Below are 18,809 nucleotides of genomic sequence, written 5' to 3'. Positions count from 1 at the left end.
ATTTGGAACTCCTGATTTATTATGCTGTCACTAGTGTCAAAAATATATGCTATGGAAAATATTCGTAACCTGTAGGAATAAGAAAATTGATATTTGTAAATTAGATGTCTGGACTCAACTTGTGATATTTGGCAATCTCCTAAGGTGAGGTTTTAATGCAGAAATTACTCTGAATTATTCAAAATTTTTTCTTTTAGGTAGAAGAAAGATGGTATAATTTCTTTCTTACCAATTTATTTATGAGGCATAGGCATTATCCAGATTATAGCCTGAAATTACTATCATTTCAATTTTGTTTGATTCATTAATAACAGGAGAGTAATTTTCATGTTAGTTTTGGGCATAGTGGTCAAGAATCCCCTCTAATGCGGAAGACACAAGAGATGGGGATTTGATCCCTGGGTTGGGAAGATTCCCTGGAAGACGACATGGCAACCCACTCCAGTATTCTTGCCTGGGAAATCTCAGGGACAGAGGAGCCTGTCAGGCTATATAGTCCATGTGGTCACAAAAGAGTCAGACATGACTTAGTGAGTAAACAACAGCAAGATTATGTAGCTAGTGATTTTATTTTTCACCAATTCCTTTGGATTTGTTCTCTATTTTTTTTTTTAAAACAACGCCACCAAAAAAATGTTAGGTATTGTTTCAAATAAGACCAAAGATGTTATATATGATTAATATATTCCACTGAATGTTTTGCTGGTCTTCAGTGAATGAGATTCTGGAGTGTCTTCATTTCTGATGCACTTCACTTGCTGATTCCCTGTGTCTTCTCTTGAAGATGGGAGCAGGGTCTGTTTCTTCTAAGGGAGAAACCATGCTCCTGCCTCAGAGCTGTGGTTTCCAGGGCCAACTTGAGCATTGATGGAATCTGCACATTGTTCGGATCACATTCCCCTAAAGACTTCTAAGTGGGGCTTGTGCTTTCCCTGGCTTATTTCTGTTTCTGAAAACCACTGACAGTGATTTCACTGAGATCCAGAAAGCAAGAGAGAAGAGAAGAGACACTTGTGGCATCTTGTTAATTCCCTGGAGAGCTAGCCTCTGCCTAGGAAACAGAAAGGGCTCAGGTCTCTGATACCCACTCCCTCTAAGCTCAGAAGCTGTTGGATCTCCCTGTTTCTTTCTGACCCCACTGCCAACCTTCGAGAGGCTCCTTTGTGGTGCCAGCAGGCTGTGGGGTGATTGTCCTGGGCAGGAAACCCTCATGATGTGGGATTGTGTCGGGTCAGTGATGCTGTCATAGGCAAACAAGCAATTCCTTTTTCTGCTGATGTGGAAAGAGGTAAATAATCACAGATGATTAACTGACATACTGTGAATGAGAAGTAAAAGGGGAGTACTGAGAAGACTATTTTCTTCTTAACAGTACCTAAGGAACAAGAGATTATGAGCAATGTTTATATGTCAAAAAGTCTGTTAAGTAATATTCTGAGAAAGAATTGTGAAGTGGATCTAGGCAAAAGTTGTAAAAGTATAGTGTACAAATGCAGTTGATAGAAGACTCCCAGACATACCCTGTGGTGGTAGTTTTACATGGTGAGATTTCATTTGAAGTCTCCCCTTGAAACACACGTCAGATATGAAATTGGTCACAGTATATGTTGTCATTTCTTTATAGTTTAGGCATTACTTTTGACAGCTGCTGTTGGTAATTTGTAAAATAGTTGATTGATTTTGAAAGCATAGTACAAGGTGATGTAGATTTAGGGGCTTATTTCTTATTCTAGTATTTCATGGTCGTAAATACCTTAGAAGGTTCCTTATTCGTCATTGGTAATCATATATCCTTTGAGTTCTTGACTGTTTGTCTCTTAATATATGATTCCTCATTTTAATTGTTGAACTTTTATAGGATGTTGAAAGCCAGAATAAAGCGTCAGGCCCAGAACTTCAGTCCTTGGATGAATTCACCAGTTTGTTGGTTGTGGACGACACGCGTGTCTTGGTGGACCTGCTCAAGCTGTCTGTGTGTGGCCGAGCGGGGGACAAGGGCCGGGATGTGCTTTCAGCAGTGCTGTCTGGCATGGGCACTGCCTACCCCCAGGTGAGCTGCAGCGGGGTGGGTGGGCTGGAGGTGCTGCTGCTGTCTTGTGCTTGAAGGAATTTTGGTGAAGATGAGTCCCTTCTCTGTTATCTGTACTGAGTTGCTCCTCAGTTTGCCTTTTAACATTGTTTTAATATTTTAGAATTCAGAGATTTCTAGTTTTTGCAAAGTCAGATCTGCCAAATTTTTTCATTTATGGCTTCTGGATTTTGTATCATGGTGTAAATATGGTATGAGCATGACATTGTTTAAGAAATCTTCTCAGGTTTCTTTTAATCATTTTTGTTTTCATTTGTTATTTTTTATTGGAATATAATTGCTTTACAATGTTGTGTTTTTGTTATACAAACATCATGAATCAGACATATATGTATATATGTCCCCTCCCTCTTGGGGTTCCCTCCCACCACCTCATCCCACCTCTCTAGGTCACCACAGAGCACCAAGCTGAGCTTCATTTGTTATATTTACCTTTTTGAACCATCTGGAATTTATCTTGATACAGGGGATAAAGCAGGGATTCAGTTTTAGTTTTTCCTAGACAGCAAACATGTTGCAGCAACACAATTTATTGACTAAATCCATCTTCTTCCCAGTGACTTGAAGGCCACTCTTACTGTACTGTAAACTTCTGTACTTATTTGGGTCCTTTATAGACTTTTTATGGTCCCATTATGCTAGTTTTTATGCTTTACTGTTGCAGTATCTTAACTATTAACTGTTTAAAGTAGATTTTATATGGTAGCATGGGTTCTGTAGTATTTTCTGCCATGATGATGATCTGTACCTGAGCCATCCAGTGTGGTGACTCCTAGCCACATATGGCGCTTGAGCTCTTGAGATGTAGCTAGTGCACCTGAGGCACTGACGTTTTCATTGTATTTCACTTTAAGTTCGAACAGCTGCATGTGGCTAATGTCAGGTGTCAAGTCAGTATCATAGCAGTGTACCGTAGAAGTGAACTCATCAGTTCTGAAGCCCTCGGGCTTCCTTAAGGACGCTTGTTGCTTCTCAGCAGCTTTCCTCCACCTCTTCAGAGCTGGCTGTGTCAGGAGTGATGCCGTGTGCCCTGTGCAGTTGAGCCACCTGTGTTTCATTTCCTTCCTACCACCAAAACCATAATGTACTTAGGAAAGGTTGAGCGTTCTTGAGATCGTAGTAAATGATTTGGTAGATATTTTAGGGGCTTGTTATTTCTTAATCATATTCAGGGAGAACTGAAGGGTTATAGGTTTCCTACTTCGTAGTTTTTCAAGGCAAGTTACTTGGCATAATTCTGAGAGATTAAATCAAAGTGAATTTCCATAAGGAAAATATTAATGTTTTTACAAGTATATTGCATTTGTGAGAGGAAAAGATGGAATGAGAACGTGGATTTAAAGTAATAATACCTAGAATTTGTTGTAAACATATCTTCCAGGTCCCTTTCTTGGTGCATTCTCTTAGTACAGAGCACAGGCTTTCCCTTTGTTTACAGATGAGAAAACTGAAGCTCTCAGTGGTCGTTACTCCCTCAAAGACACTCAGGTGTCTGGTGGATGGGGGAAATGATTGTAAACTCTTGAGGGTAGAACCACATCTATGACCCCTCTGTCACCCTCTTCTCAGAGTTTATTTGCCTTTCCTGGGGTACTGGCTGTCTTTGTGGAAGGTCTTAAAGCCCAGAAGACCTCTGCTAGGCTGTGCATTGAGAGTTAGATGACATCAACATCTCAAATTCAAGGGGAGACAGAAACAGAGATGGGGATTTTCTTCCAACTTTCCTGGCCAGTGGCAGGATGCTACTCTTATGCCCCATCCTGATCTAGTATTTGAGACTCTTTAAACTAGAAAAACTTTTGTATTCATAATTATAAAACCTAAATTATGGCAATGATTATAGTTTGTCATTAATGAAACTTCTTACTAAGATAACTTTTATTATCTAAATACAAGGAAAAATAGATTAAAATAATTTCTGAAAGAATAGAGAATGGTCTCATTAAGTTTTTATAAATTTTAAAACTTTGGAAGTTAATTATTATAACAACATATTGTTTGTTTTTAAAATAGCAATCAAAATATAATCACTAGTATTGACCATTTAAGTGGTGTGAATCACTAAAATTTTGAAATGAAATCTGAACATGGATTGTTGGGCTGTATGGTGTGGGAGCTGATCCTAAATTTGTCTTGGGTCAGGAGACACCACTGGTTGTCTCATTTCAGGTGCTGTCTACCACTGTTCAGCCTGGACAGCTGGGTCATCCCTCTCCATTCCTGCCCCTCTTGCTTGACCCCCATGCCTTCTGGGATCTTGGTCAATTTTATCACTTTCTGCTCCTTGCTTGAAAGTTTTGTTCCTGGGCAGATTTTCCTCACTAGGACGTAACCTTGTCTTGACGTGAAGAGAAAGTGTTGAGATCACAGGCATTTCGTTTCATCATTTGGCATGTATTGGGTGTTTTGTGTGTAGGTGCTTTCGTATTACTTGTACGTAGATCTCTCCAAGCTTCACAGCACCCCTGCGAGTTCTGCTATCATGATTTTATCGGTGAGGAAACCGAGCCCTGATTTATAGTAGATTTCTCAAACTCCCAAGCTCTCCGTGCCCCCGTCCCTATGGAAAGAACTGAACTGGGCAGGCATCCTGATGCCTTCCTGCTTTGTCCCCTGCTTTCCCCCACAGGTGGCAGATATGTTGTTGGAGCTCTGTGTCACCGAGTTGGAGGATGTGGCTACAGACTCACAGAGTGGCCGCCTGTCCTCTCAGCCTGTGGTGGTGGAGAGTAGCCATCCCTACACTGACGACACTTCGTCCAGCGGCACAGTGAAGATACCAGGTACTGAGGGCTGGCCCCGGGGAGGAGATGGGGTCATATAAAAGCTGCCTGTAGAACCGCTTCATTCCTGCCATTGCATCAGTTGAAGCAGCTGTCCTTGTTTTACAAAGGAAAAGGGACAGAATTGCTTTAGAGTCACTTTCCCCACCTTTTCTAGAAACCTCACTTACCGAAAACATGATACAGGAAACTATGCAAAGTAAATGTTTAGCTTAATGCTTATTAGGTGGATGCCTTAGTTGCCAAAACTCAGATCTAGAAGCAGTCTTCTGCCTATGCCCAGAAGCCTTCCTTGTGTCGCCCCCTCTGATGTGACACTGTCCTGGCTTGTATTTCTGGACAGTTTCTATTACCCAAGTGTGGACTCTCATCTTAACTCTCTTAATTAAACAGTTTCCATCTTTTAAGTATCTTTAAACCTGTAGTTTCTTCCTTTTTTTTTTCCGATAATTCATCCCTGCTGCACTTTCACCTGTTCCTCCATCCTGTTTTTCTACAGATTACCCCTGATTCATTGGCCTGATTAGTTCAGCCAGGCCCTCTGACAGGACAATTAGTGCTTGTGATCCAGCATCTGGAAGCATCTAGTATCTGCTTGTCTTTCCTTTTGTGATGGCAGCGGCTACTGATGCTCATTACCTGAGGCCATTAAATCCATTGGTGGTTACAAAATGGGGCTATTCTAATTATTTCATTTCTTTCTTATTTATTAGCTAGATTACTTTATACAGGGACATTTTCCCTGATCCTTCGGTTGGTTACCCAGGAGTACTGTTTGTATAAGAAAGGCAGGATAAAAGCTTGATTCTTTTCTTCTTTTTACATTTTCATGAGAATGAACACATTGTTCTTTGAAGGTGACCAGTTATTTTGGGGTTTTTTCGCTGAGCCTTACAGCCTCTGAGATCTTAGTTTCCTGGCCAGAGACTGAACCCAGGCTGACAGATGGGGAAGCACCAAGTCCTGAACACTAGATAGTCAGAAAAGTACCTATTTTTCTTTTTATATCATGAACCCATGGTTTTAAACATGTATGATGGGCTTTAATCCATTATGACTATTGTCCTCTTGAAGCTCAAATTATCACATCTCCAGACATTGAGCTCCTTGTTGTGTTTGGCTCTTGGCAGTGATTCTTATGGTCCAGTGGTAATGTCCTTGTAGTCTGATAAGACAAGATGCTTTAGGCTTGTCCTGTAGTTTCTCCTCTCCACCTGGAGTCTACCCTGGAGTCTTTAGTGGGGATGGCATTTTAGATCACTGGGCTGTTGTTGTTTCTCGACTTTTTCAGTGGATAGAGACAGGGTAAATGAGTGGACAGTGAAACTGACTGATTGACCGACTTTCTTTTGAGTTCATAATGTTATGATAGATCCAAATTCAGAACTACACGTTTCTGTTTATACTTAACCTCTTCTGTTAATGTCCGTGTTTCTTTTCTCCCCGCCAAATCCTGGTTCTAAGACAGAGGAATGATAGAATTAGAATATCTCATAATTACGTATTTGCTTTATCCCACATCACAGGCACAAAAGACTCAGGGTTCTAGTCTAACACTACCAGATATGTATATGGTTACTGAAAATAGTTAACAAAACTTTTTCTTGGTTTCTTGCTCTCTTCATTGTTGCAATTTGATTAGATTGGTCATACTATGAATCCCAGAGCATAATAGCTATTGCATACTCTGCTTTCTCCCTGTTAATCTTCATTCAGTTCTAGTTGTCTCCTTCCTTACTGATTGACTGAAGCTCACTCTCTTGTCAGTTCCTCAGCAAGGCTCAGAGGATGACAGTCCCAACATGAGTCAGCTTGTTCTAAGAGTTGGTTGCCCACATTTGAAAGTTAGTTTTATTGGTTAGCATATTTTCCTCCTGTGAAAGTTTGTTGTTGTAAGTGTCATAAGTGACATTCTCAGATAAGAGTTTGTGCCCCTTTAAAATGTTGGATAGTTTCGAGTCATGTCTTTCAAGACAGTTTTTTTTGCATTACAGTTTGTGTTATTTGTTTGCATTACAGTTTGTGGTATTTGTTTGCAACCTTGTTTCAACTTTCTTTGTCATGGATGTGTGATTGTTATCTTGTGCTGGATGCCTTTTAGAGTCAATATTGGCTACTTCCTTTCCTCCTGTTTGTCTCAAAGCATATCTGTTGTGTTTATTTGCCCCTATGTTCTTTCTGATTTAATTTTTATTTCTGAACTTTAAAAAATTCTTTACTAAACTTTATAATTTAGTGTTTTCTCCTAATTCTTATTTATATTTTTCTTTCATATTATGTATCATTTTCCTAATTTCTTTTAGTTCAGTTTGAAATAATAGATTACATTTTTCATGTGTTTTGTGGGCACATCTTTCTGGCTTGCCTTCATTGTCTATAGGAGGATGTTATTCTATTCTTATTCTCTCTTTTGTAATAATAACTTTATATTGTATTTGACCTCGATAATTTTATCCTGATCATTTTTATGTGAAATTAGTTTTCTTAACTTTTTAGAATGAGATGGGATTTACAAAAGCTTCTTTAACTTTGAACTCTTAATCTCTCATAGTGGAAATTAAGCAAAAGATAATTCCACTCAGCAGTTACCTAAGACAAAGTCTAGTGTACCTCTTCCTCTTTTCTGTTTCTCTCTTACTTGATATCCAGTCTGCCCGTAAGTCCTTTAAAAATATACTTAAAAAATATATTTCAGATTCAGCCATTTATCACCATTCTGAATCATTCTTAGCCCAACCATCTAGTTTCACCTGGTTTATTATACTAACTCATATACTAGTATAATATAAATGTTCTATTTCTACTGCTCACCTTCTGTGTCTCCCAGAATCAACTCCTTACATGACAACCAGAGAGATTCTCTTAAAGTGAGTCAGAATACACTGGTGCTCTGCTTAAAATCTACCAGTGCACCCCTGTAACCTTAAAATAAGGCTCAGATCCTTGATGGTGGCCTGTGCAACTTCCCATGAACCTTGTTTGCCTCTCCAACAGCATTCCCTTCCTCTTTACCTGTCTCTCCTGGCCCCTCCACATCATTTATGGTGGCCCTTATATATGTTCCAGGGATAGGCCATTTGTCTCACTTTGTACTTGCCATCTGCCTGAAGTAGTATTCTTGTAGGCAATTAGTTACGGGTTTCTGATCATATCTCCCCTGCGGAGGGAATCCTTTCCTTGCTACACTAGAACAGCCTTTCCCAAATTTTGTTTCATAGACTTCCTTCTTCAAATCAGTTATACTTGGTGACATTTAACAGACATCACCTGTTTCTGTCTTATGCTAGAACAGGGACTAGCTGGAGTTAATGTTATATACAAGGGATGAGAGTGGAAATCCTTACCTTGTTCCAGTAGAGTGAATACATATCATTCTCTTAGCATTAAGTGTGTTAACAATAAGTTTTTCATACATGCCTTTATCAGGTTGAGGAAACTTTCTCTTCCTAGTTTGTGGGGGAAATTTTATCATGAGAAAGTGCTGGATTTTATCAAATGATTTTTCTGTGTATTGACATACTGTTTTCTGTATTAATCCTTTATTAATGTGGCATGTTATGTGAATCAGTTTCTGGATATTCAACTTGTATTGCATTTCTAGACAAATCATAATTGTCTACAATGTATAATCTATAGTATATGTTGCTGGGTTTGGCTTGCTAATATTTTGTTAAGGATTTTTTAACCTATTTTCATGAATAATGTCAGTTTGTGGCTTTCCTTTCTTTTTATTTTTTTATTAAAAACTTCAAAATTTATTTATGTAGCTTTCCTTTCTTGTAATATCTTGATCTCATTTTGATATTAGAGTAATACTGGCTTTACAGATTGAATTGCAGCATGTTCCCTTCTCCTCTACTCTCTGAAAGAGTTTTTGTAGGGTAGGTATTCTTCCATAAACATGAAAACATATTTACAGAATATGTTTTCTGTATAAAATAAAGCAAAAGTAAAAATGAAAACTCCCTCACTTGTATCTCCTCTGTTCTCACTGCTACAGTACTCTACTTCTGACATCAGACATGTGAGGGTTTCCACACATCATGCAGCTGTGCAAAATCAGCTGGTGTCCTGGAGTTTAACTCAGTCCTGACACTAGGTTAATGGCTTAAGTCCCACCAAGACGCCACCCACTTCAAACGCCAGTCAGAAGTCCAAATTCTTACCTATGCTACCTGCTGACTTTCTGTGAATCAGAGGTTTCCATAGCCTCCTCCTAAAGTTCAGTTGATTTGCTATAGCAACTCACAGAACTCACAGAAACATTTACTTATGTTTATTAGTTTATTGTTAGTTCCGTTCAGTTCAGTTGCTCAGTCATGTCCGACTCTTTGCCACCCCATGGAGTTTATTATAAAGGACATGACAAAGAATACAGATGAACAGCCAGATAAAGAGGTATGTAAGAGTTCAAGATGGTAGGTAGTCTTGTTGAAATCTTCTGTATCTTTACAGATTTTTCTATTTGTTCTGTCAGTTGTTGAAGGCTAAATTTTGAAATCCCCAGTTGTAATCGTAGATTTGCCTACTTTTTTCATTTATATTTGTTTTTTTGTCATGTGTTTTGGGGCTTTGTTCAGACCTAAAAGAAGCAGAAGAGATTAACAGGAGACAGCAAGAATACACAGAACTATACAAAAAGGTCTAAGGACCCAGAGTCATTGTTACCATATTTTCCTTTGTTATCATGTTTTCACGAATTCTTTGAACATATTTATTATGGTTTTGAAGTCATTGTCTACTCAGTTCTGCATTTGGCCCATTAGGGTCAGTTTCTGTTGTCTGATTTTATTCCCACATATGGCTCACATTTTTCAGTGTTTTTGCATATCTCATTATATTTTGTTGAAAACTTAAACATTTTAGATTCTGTTGGAGTCTGAGTTTTTAAAAAAGGTTTGTAATTGTTGCTGGGTTTCTATGGTTGTTTTGTGTATTTCTTTTGTAAGATGCCTGGAATTACTCTCTAAAATCTCTCCCCTGCGTCACATATTCACTGATATCCTAGCTTACTTTTTAATTTTGAGTTTTGTTTTCTAGCCTGACTTTTAGGGTTTGTTCCATATCTGCTTGATTTAGCCTGCTCATTTCCCCATCTGTGGATGGATCTCTGTGGGTGGAAGCAAGGGAGGGCATGGAAATCAGTGTCTTGGCAGTTTTCCTGTGTGTGTGTGTGTGTGTGTGTGTGTGTGCGTGTGCGCGCACACCTCCTTGTGCGCGCGCGCGAGTGCACACACACATGCACAGGCACACGCACACCCAACTCTGTTTTCTTGAGGACATGTGCCTTGAGTCACCCCGGCGTCCATGACGTTTTCATTGAGCCCTTCTCTGTTCTCTGACTTCTAGAATCTTCTTGTTAGATTTCTGGCTAGTTCTCGTGTCTGGCACTCCCCAGCCACACCATATTCTCGAGCCAGCAAAGATGCAAGCTTTTCTGTATGTCCTGTTACCCTCCTGACTCTCTGACTTTTAGGGTCTCTGCCCAGGCATTGCCCTGCTCTGCACCAGTTAGCATGAGGTCACTGGAGACAGAGTCCCATCCTGGTAAAGTTGAGCTGTAGCTGCACAGGGCAACCCTAGGTGAGAACACATAGAGTCTCACTGTCCCTGCCTGAGTTGGGCAGTTTTTCCGTGAATGAACTCTTCTCAGTTTGTTCGTCTTGAATTAATTTGAAGAGCCCTGGGATCATTGTTTCTTACCATTTTGAATGATTTTATAGTTGTTTTGCCAACCTTTTCCCTCCACCATAACCCAGGTCATAGCCTTCACTGATTCTTTTCTAAGCTAATTTGTCCCAGAGAAGACTCTAGATCTAATGCTAAATTCTTGGTGGACATGATTTTATATGGCTTTTAAAATGTGGGGTGGAGAGAGCAGGATAATAAAGCTTGGTCTCCTGGTTAGGGCTGTAGCATGAAAATTTTTCCAGAAGTGAGACCACAAAATCAGTTGGCCAAGTGAGAGTGTCTTCTGTTGTTTCATCATGGGTGAAATATTTTGTGGGAGGCAGAGTTGGAGTGAGAGGAGTCCTTATGTTTTGAGGTTAGTTCTTCCTGGCCTTCTGCTTTTCGGTAGCTGTTGCACATCATTTCACACTCGCTGCTTCTGTGTGATATGGTTTTGGCCCTGTCTGTGGTATGTTGACTTGGGAGCGTTACCTTGTTTTTGTGCCTACTTGTCCTCCAGGTGCAGAGGGACTCAGGGTGGAGTTTGACCGGCAGTGCTCCACCGAAAGGCGCCATGACCCTCTCACAGTTATGGATGGTGTCAACAGGATTGTCTCCGTGCGGTCAGGTAGGAAGAAGAGTTGAGCTTGCTTTTGTAGAACAGAACCATTAGAACATTACTGCTTCATTCTCATGTGCGACTTCATGAGAGAACGATAAGTGACCTAACTGCAAAATACTCGAGGTTTTATCTGTTTTCCCCCTGTGCTTTCAGTAAGATGATTTATTCAAGTGATGCATGTACCTCCCCACCGATGGGTGGGATTACTGGTGTCCAGTGCAACTGCCGGTCCTTTTGGGGAGCACTGGTTGTTGGGAGGGCCCAGTCTCACCTAAACAATGGAGATGGTGCTGTAAGGTGTTTGGGAGTGTCAGACTCATGCACGGTAAAGGTTGACATACTACAAGGCTTCTTAAAGGTCTTATTTTTTAATTGATTGCTGTGAGGAGGTAGGCTCCCCACTGAGTAAGTGTTGTGTGTGCCTGGTGGACAGTACTGGAGTAGATGGGAGGGGTCTCCTTTGGGCCTCTCCCTCCTCTGATGTGCTCTGTGAGATTGAACAAGAGTGAATCACTCTGTCTAGAGGCTTGTTAAATACCCTTCACTGGGTTTTTTTAGAATCATCGGTGTAGGTGTATGTGTGTCTGTGTGTGCAGATCTCTTCAGATATCTTTATTCTTCATCTGGAGCCAGGGTCAACAAATATTTCCTAACATAGCTACTCCCCTCTGCCTTTGTAGCAAAAGCAGCCACAGACCAAATATAAATGATGGGCCTGGCTGTGTGCCAGTAGAATTTTACTCACAAGAGGTTACTTTGGATGAAGTGGTATCACAGATGAGCATGGGTTTTTTTTTTTTTTTCTGGCAGTTTGACAGATGTCACTGTAGTATGCAGTAGTCTTCTGACATGTTTTCAGTTTCTCTGCTTCCAACAGGATCCCTTCCAGGCTACTCCCACACTGCCTGATGACTCATCTAAGGGGAAGTTCAGTTGGGGTGGAACACCATAAGCTTGTCTCCCCAGCTCCTCTCCAGGGCACCCCAGGCTTTTCTCCTCTCCCTGGAGGGTGGCTCATCTGGGCTGAACTGCTCCTGTGCTTCAGTGGGGGCCCTGTGTCTCTGAATACTTGCTTCCCCTTTGAGGAAGAAGGAGGCTTTCTCTTTGGCTGCCTGGGTAATAACCATTTCATCAGACCCTCTCAAAGAAACTTCTGTAGGCCCTGACCCTGGCGTGAGCAGGCACTGGCCCTGCGGGCCTCTCATGTAGCATTGTGGTTGTGTGTGAGTGTCTTCTGTTGGGGCAGTGCCTGCCTGTCCTCTGCTTCCCAGTTGCTTGCTGCAGTGTGAGCTGAAGGCCTTGGTGTGAATGCACCTGGGCAGTGGGCTGGAGGAGCTGGCTGTCATTCAGACAGGGTGTGAGTGATTTTGTATCTAAGGAAGTTGATGTTGATCTGATGATGGGTAAACCCACCACCAATGTGCTTTTGTCCCCCAGGCCGGGAGTGGTCTGACTGGTCCAGCGAACTGCGCATCCCAGGGGATGAGTTGAAGTGGAAGTTCATCAGTGATGGGTCTGTGAATGGGTGGGGCTGGCGCTTCACAGTCTACCCCATCATGCCAGCTGCAGGTGAGGAGGGGGCTTGGTGATCCAAGCAAGGGAGATGCACACGTATTTTCAGTTGGTGCTTTGTAGTCTGCCTTCTGTTGTGTTGGGACCCAGCACTGCCCAAGGCCCGACCACATCAAGGCTCAGAACTGCATGAGCTGCCTCACTTGTCTGGCTGTTGGGGTGTGGCACTCTGTTTTCACCCAAAGTCTCCCAGCTGTTGCTGGTTGCCGTTCTTCAGCCGTGTGAGTTCTCAGGTGAAATGTCAGTGTGCGGAGCTTAGTCACGTGACGCAAGAGTGGCACAGCCCTCTGGCCATGGCATCCATGTGGATGACGCACTCCCTTTGGGTGAATCTCCTTGTGGGGTAGCTGTTGCCCTGCCCAACAAGGGGACGTTTATAATTACCTTTCTTCAGGCCCTAAAGACCTTCTTTCTGATCGCTGTGTCCTCTCGTGCCCGTCCATGGACTTGGTAACTTGTTTGTTGGACTTCCGGCTCAACCTTGCCTCACACAGAAGCATCATCCCCCGCCTCGCAGCGTCCCTGGCGGCTTGTGCACAGCTGAGTGCCTTGGGTGAGTGAGTGGCACCTCTGTTGCCAGGTCTGTCTTTCTCCTTGAGAAGAATGGTCATCCTCAGACTTTTCTGTCTTCTCATTTCAGCTGCCAGTCACAGAATGTGGGCCCTTCAAAGACTGAGGAAGCTTCTTACAACTGAATTTGGACAATCAATTAACATAAACAGGCTACTTGGAGATAATGATGGGGAAACAAGAGCTCTGGTATGAAACATTACATTATAGTTTCTAGTTATGTGACCCTTTGGGACTAAAATGTTGCTTTAATTATTTTAACTTCTTAATCACAGAAGAGTTGGGAAATTTCACATAGTACTAAGACAGGCTTTCTTGCATTCAGGCTCCTTTATGTTGCTACTATACTGAGTGCAAGCTGGACTTTGATTATAGAAACAGCCCCATGTAGATGGCTGTGAGGATAGGATTGTCCATTGGGCTTAATGAGTCTAACTCACCACATCCCCTTTGTTTTGCTGGATGAAGTAGTTATTGTTAAAAGAATGCTTATCTTAACCATGTTGGAGATGGAGGTTTGTGAAGCAGAAATTCCTTTCTGGTTCCCTGGGAGAACTGTTTTTGTTATACTGAGATTAAGACCAAATATTCTGAAGTAAATTTTCATGTTCTTCTTTTTAATTTCAGTATTCATTATGTCTTTTTAGATTTTTTCCCCATTTATAAATATTAGTCACTTGCTTTAGAGGAAAATAGTATCAGTATAATTAAACATTTGACTCACAGAAACAAAACACTCAACTCAACTCTCCTGAATTTGGTTTCCTAGTATGGGCTATAATTTTGTTGTATTCTTAAAAGAGTTTTTCAGGCAGTGCTCTTGCTGCTTTGGTGAAAGGCCTTCCAGAAGCTTTGCAAAGGCAGTTTGAATATGAAGATCCTATTGTGAGAGGTGGCAAGCAGCTACTGCACAGCCCATTCTTTAAGGTAATACTTGACTTGTTTTGAGGTGGTGAGAGAACTGCAGAGAGCTGTTAAGTACAGTACATCAAATATCAGGCATCCCTGAGGACACGTATAGGTACTGAAGTTGAATGTGAAACATTTTCAAGACTGTCTGTGTGATCTAAGCTCTTGTGCTTTAATAACAGCGTGCTTTTAGGTGCTTTTACTCAGGTGGCAAGTACTGTAGCAGTGGTCTGGTCTGGGTTCCTGTTGTCAGGTGCATCCCTAGGAACTGGGTAGGAATAATCCACATCATTGGTGATGCCACGCCCCTTGCTGGGCATGTGGCAGTTATCTGGAGTGAGGAATTCTGAAGGAAGACCCACAGAGAGCCTGCATGGGGGCTGTCTTTGGCATGCAGTACTGGTGAAGTAGAATGTTACACTGGGTCTGAGTGCCCCTGTGTTAATTTTTGCTGGCTGCAGGTATTAGTAGCTCTTGCTTGTGACCTGGAATTAGACACGCTCCCTTGCTGTGCTGAAACACACAAGTGGGCTTGGTTCCGGAGGTACTGCATGGCCTCCCGTGTTGCTGTGGCCCTGGACAAGAGAACATCGCTGCCCCGTCTGTTTCTCGATGAGGTATTGTACCTTATTTTGGCACCTCTTTGGGGATGCAAAGTATCTTCTTTTATAGTGTAAAAAGATGCCAGTGTTATGAGATAGTAACATCTGTCTTGGCAAGGAATATCATAAAAAAAAGAAGTACATGGTTGAAAATGAATAACACTGAATTTCAGTTAAAGTTTGTTTTTAGTAAAGATATAATGATATTGCCTAGACATTTTAAAGTATCTTCAATGTAATATAATCTTGGTTTTAATTATTAACCCTAAAATCACAATGTTGATGTTGGCATTCCCTCATTTTCTTGGTTGGGAAGACCTCCTCTCCTGTCTTCTTGCCTTAGTATTATTTATTTTATTCCTGAGAGATGAGTGCTTGATTTATAATCTCATAATAATATTGTCCAGGTGGCTAAGAAAATTCGTGAATTAATGGCAGATGGCGAAAACATGGATGTTCTCCATGAGAGTCACAGCATTTTTAGAAGAGAGCAAGATGAACAGCTTGTGCAGTGGATGAACAGGTTGACTATAGCCAAAACAAGAATTAATATTGTCTGTGGGAAAATGGTGCTTAACTTGGAGTTCTTTCACATGTCAATTGTTTTTTAATGTTTGTTACAGGCGACCAGATGACTGGACTCTTTCTGCTGGTGGCAGTGGAACAATTTATGGATGGGGTCATAATCATAGGGGTCAGCTTGGGGGCATTGAAGGTGCAAAAGTTAAAGTCCCTACGCCATGTGAAGCCCTTGCAGCTCTCAGACCTGTGCAACTAATTGGAGGAGAGCAGACGCTCTTCGCGGTGACAGCTGACGGGAAGGTAAGAAGGTGTATTTTCTGTGTCATACTGACATCAACACTGCAAGACAGCTGTGGCTAGAGGGCAGTTTGGTTCATAGTGTGTATAATGATTCTGTACTAAAACATTATCTCAAGATTAATAGTATTCATGGTATACTGAAAGCAGTATGCCATAAATTCTAGAGTATTTCTGTATAATCTTTAACGTAGTCTATGACTTTAGAATTTTTTACTTTGAAATGCAGCATACATACAAAAGTGTATTATAGTTATTTGCATATCAGTTCATTTGATGTATGTATTACTTTTTTGTTTGCTATCATAATGCTGTCTTTTAAAAAATTTTTAATTGGAGGGTAATTGCTTTATATTATCGTGTTAGTTTCTGCTGTCCATCAACATGATCATCCATAGGTATACATATGTCCCCTCCTTCTTGGACCTCCCTCCCACCTCCCACCGCATCCCGCTGCTTTAGATTGTCACAGCGCACCGGGTTTGAGTTCCCTGTGTCATGCATTTGCACTGGCCATCTGTTTCACATACGGTGCTGTATATGCTTCAGAGTTACTGTCTCAGTTCATCCCTCCCTCTCCTTCCCCTACTGTGCCCACAAGTCTGTTCTCTATGTTTGCCTTTCCATTGCTCCCCTGCAGATAGGTTCATCAGTACCATCTTTAAAGATTCCATGTATATGTGTTAATATACAATATTTGTTTTTCTGTGGCTTACTTCACTCTGTATAATAGGCTCTGGGTTCATCCCCCTTATTAAAACTGACTCAAATACGTTCTTTTTTTATAGCTGAGTAATAATCCATTATATATATGTACCACAACTTCTTTATCCATTCACCTGTCAGTGGACATCTAGGTTGGTTCCATGTCCTAGCTACTATAAATAGTACTGCAGAGAACACATGTGTCTTCTTCCATTATGATTTTCTCAGGGTATATGTCTAGTAGTGGGATTGCTGGATTATATGGTAGTTGGAATAAGACTAGCTTTTTAAGGAATCTCCATACTGTCTTGCATAGTGGCTGTATCAATTTACATTCTCACCAACAGTGCAAGAAGGTTCCCTTTTCTCCACACCCTCTCCAGCATTTATTTTTGTAAATGTTTTGCTGATCGCCATTCTGACTGGTGTGAGGTGATAACTCATTGTAGTTTTGATTTGTGTTTCTCTAATAGTGAACAGTGTTGAGCATCTTTTCATGTGTTTCTTGGCCATCTGTATGTCTTTGGAGAAGTGTCTGTTTAGGTATTCCACCAATTTTTTGATTGGGTTGTTTTTCTGATATTGAGCTGCATGAGCTACTTGTATATTTTGGATTGCAGCTGTTTTCTTCCATTCTGAGAGTTGGGAGAAAATAATTGCAATTATTTTATCCTTGTTTATAGTTTCCTTTGATGTACAAAAACTTAGAAGTTTAATTAGGTCCTACTTGTTTATTTTGTTTTTATTTCCATTATTCCAGGAGGTGAGTCATAGAGGATCTTACTGTGATTTATGTCAAGGAGTGTGCTGCCTATGTTTTCCTCTAGGAGCTTTATAGTTTCTGGTCTTTAATCCATTTTGAGTTTATTTTTGTGTACGTCTTAGGAGGTGTTCTAGTTTCGTTCTTTTACATGTAGCTGTCCAGTTTTCCCAGCACCACTTATTGAAGAGGCTGTCTTTTCTCCATTGTATGTTCTTGTGTCATTTGTCAAAGATAAGGTGCCTGTAGATGCGTGGATTTATCTCTGTGCTTTCTATCTTATTCCATTGGTCTGTATTTTTGTTTTTTTGTGTCAACCATATTATCTTGATGACTGTAGCTTTGTAGTATAGTTGGAAGTCAGGAAGGTTGATTCTTATAATTTGTTTTCTTTCTCAAGGTTGCTTTATCTCTTTGGGATCTTTTGTGTTTGCATACAAATTGTGAAATTTTTTGTTCCAGTTCTCTGACAGATACCATTGGTAGTTTGATAGGGATTGCATTGAATCTGCTTTGAGTAGTATAGTCAGTTTCATGATACTGATTCTTCCAATCCAAGAACATGGTATAGCTCTCCATCTTTTTGTGTTGTCTTTGATGTCTTTCATCAGTGGCTTATAGTTTTCTGCATACAAGTCTTTTGTCTTTTTAAGTCGGTTTATTCCTAGGTATTTTGTTCTTTTTGTTGCAGTGGTGAATGGGATTGTTTCCTTAATGTCTCTTTCTGATTTTTCACTGTTAGTGTATAGGAATGCAAGGAATTTCTGTATATTAATTTTATTAATATATCCTATGACTTAATTATATTCGTTGATCAACTCTAGTGATTTTGATCGATTAGCTCTGCTTATAGGCTATCCTCCGTGGTTGTTCCTTAGCCAGGCAAGAGGTGGAGAAGGCCAAGGCTTATTAGGGCTCACTTGTTCCCTTGGGCTGTGGAGAGGGTGGAATGTGGCAGCCACAATTAGGATGTACTAAGTAGTGCCTGCGGTGTTAGACTTGTCAGACCTTGTCACAGTCTGAGGCGGGTCATGTGCTCTCCCAGAGGAATATACCTCAATTTGTGGGTCCCTAGGAAGAACCAAGCTGCATAGACTCCCAGCATGGGTTGGGCAGTAACCTGTGCCTGCTCACAGCTGTTGGCAGCTATCACCTCTGGGGTCGGGACTGCAGTGACGGCTTTTTGTCTGCTGACTCAGGCACTTGCCCTGGTTTTGGCAGTGTCTAGTCACTTATGTTTACGTAAACTACAGTCGTGTCATATTCTGACTCTGGCTCACCTACCAGTTTTGCTGGTTTTGGCAGCCACCACCTGGGCACGATCCGCTGTCTGCAAATGCATGGAGTAGGAGTTGGAGTGTCCCAGTGGCAATAGTATTTTGTCTCTCTGGGATGCTCAGTTTTTCCCCTGGACTCCTTCAGCTGTATCCTACTAACGTCCTCAGAGTATTCTCACAGTTGGCCAAATCAGGACCTCTCCCTGAGATTCAAAGCTTGAGCCTCAGCACTCAGCCCCCATTTGTTCCAGGCCAGCAGTGTGAGCAGCTTCTCACCTGGAAAGTGATGTTTGGCAGCTATCTCTGTGGTGAGTTCTCTCTGTTTTTCCGTCTGTGCCCCCGCCATTGTGTTCCCCTCTGAGGTTCTGAAACCGCCCCCCACTGCCACCGCCTTCCATGAGGGGTTTCCAAGTATGTGGAAACTTTTCCTC

General features: G+C 41.3%; 1 protein-coding gene across 8 annotated transcripts in view; it reads left to right on the top strand.

The window, feature by feature from the left end:
- HERC2 (HECT and RLD domain containing E3 ubiquitin protein ligase 2) overlaps positions 1–18,809 on the top strand; it is a 243,534-nt gene that overhangs the window by 189,305 nt on the left and 35,420 nt on the right. For 6 of the 8 annotated variants that reach the window (XM_004004470.5, XM_012129843.4, XM_060409588.1 and 3 more), the window contains 10 exons: positions 1,859–2,050; positions 4,719–4,872; positions 11,063–11,170; positions 12,602–12,733; positions 13,131–13,289; positions 13,377–13,495; positions 14,108–14,233; positions 14,677–14,832; positions 15,225–15,340; positions 15,441–15,639. In XM_004004470.5, coding sequence (XP_004004519.1) covers positions 1,859–2,050; positions 4,719–4,872; positions 11,063–11,170; positions 12,602–12,733; positions 13,131–13,289; positions 13,377–13,495; positions 14,108–14,233; positions 14,677–14,832; positions 15,225–15,340; positions 15,441–15,639 — 1,461 coding nt within the window. The remainder of the gene's footprint in view (positions 1–1,858; positions 2,051–4,718; positions 4,873–11,062; positions 11,171–12,601; positions 12,734–13,130; positions 13,290–13,376; positions 13,496–14,107; positions 14,234–14,676; positions 14,833–15,224; positions 15,341–15,440; positions 15,640–18,809) is intronic. The other 2 variants (XM_060409591.1, XM_060409590.1) reach the window with 1 other exon arrangement.

This window comes from Ovis aries, chromosome 2 (genome assembly GCF_016772045.2).
Source record: "Ovis aries strain OAR_USU_Benz2616 breed Rambouillet chromosome 2, ARS-UI_Ramb_v3.0, whole genome shotgun sequence".
Taxonomy (NCBI): domain Eukaryota; kingdom Metazoa; phylum Chordata; class Mammalia; order Artiodactyla; family Bovidae; genus Ovis; species Ovis aries.
Note: the sequence above shows the minus strand (reverse complement) of the source record. Positions and strands in the feature narration are given on the sequence as shown.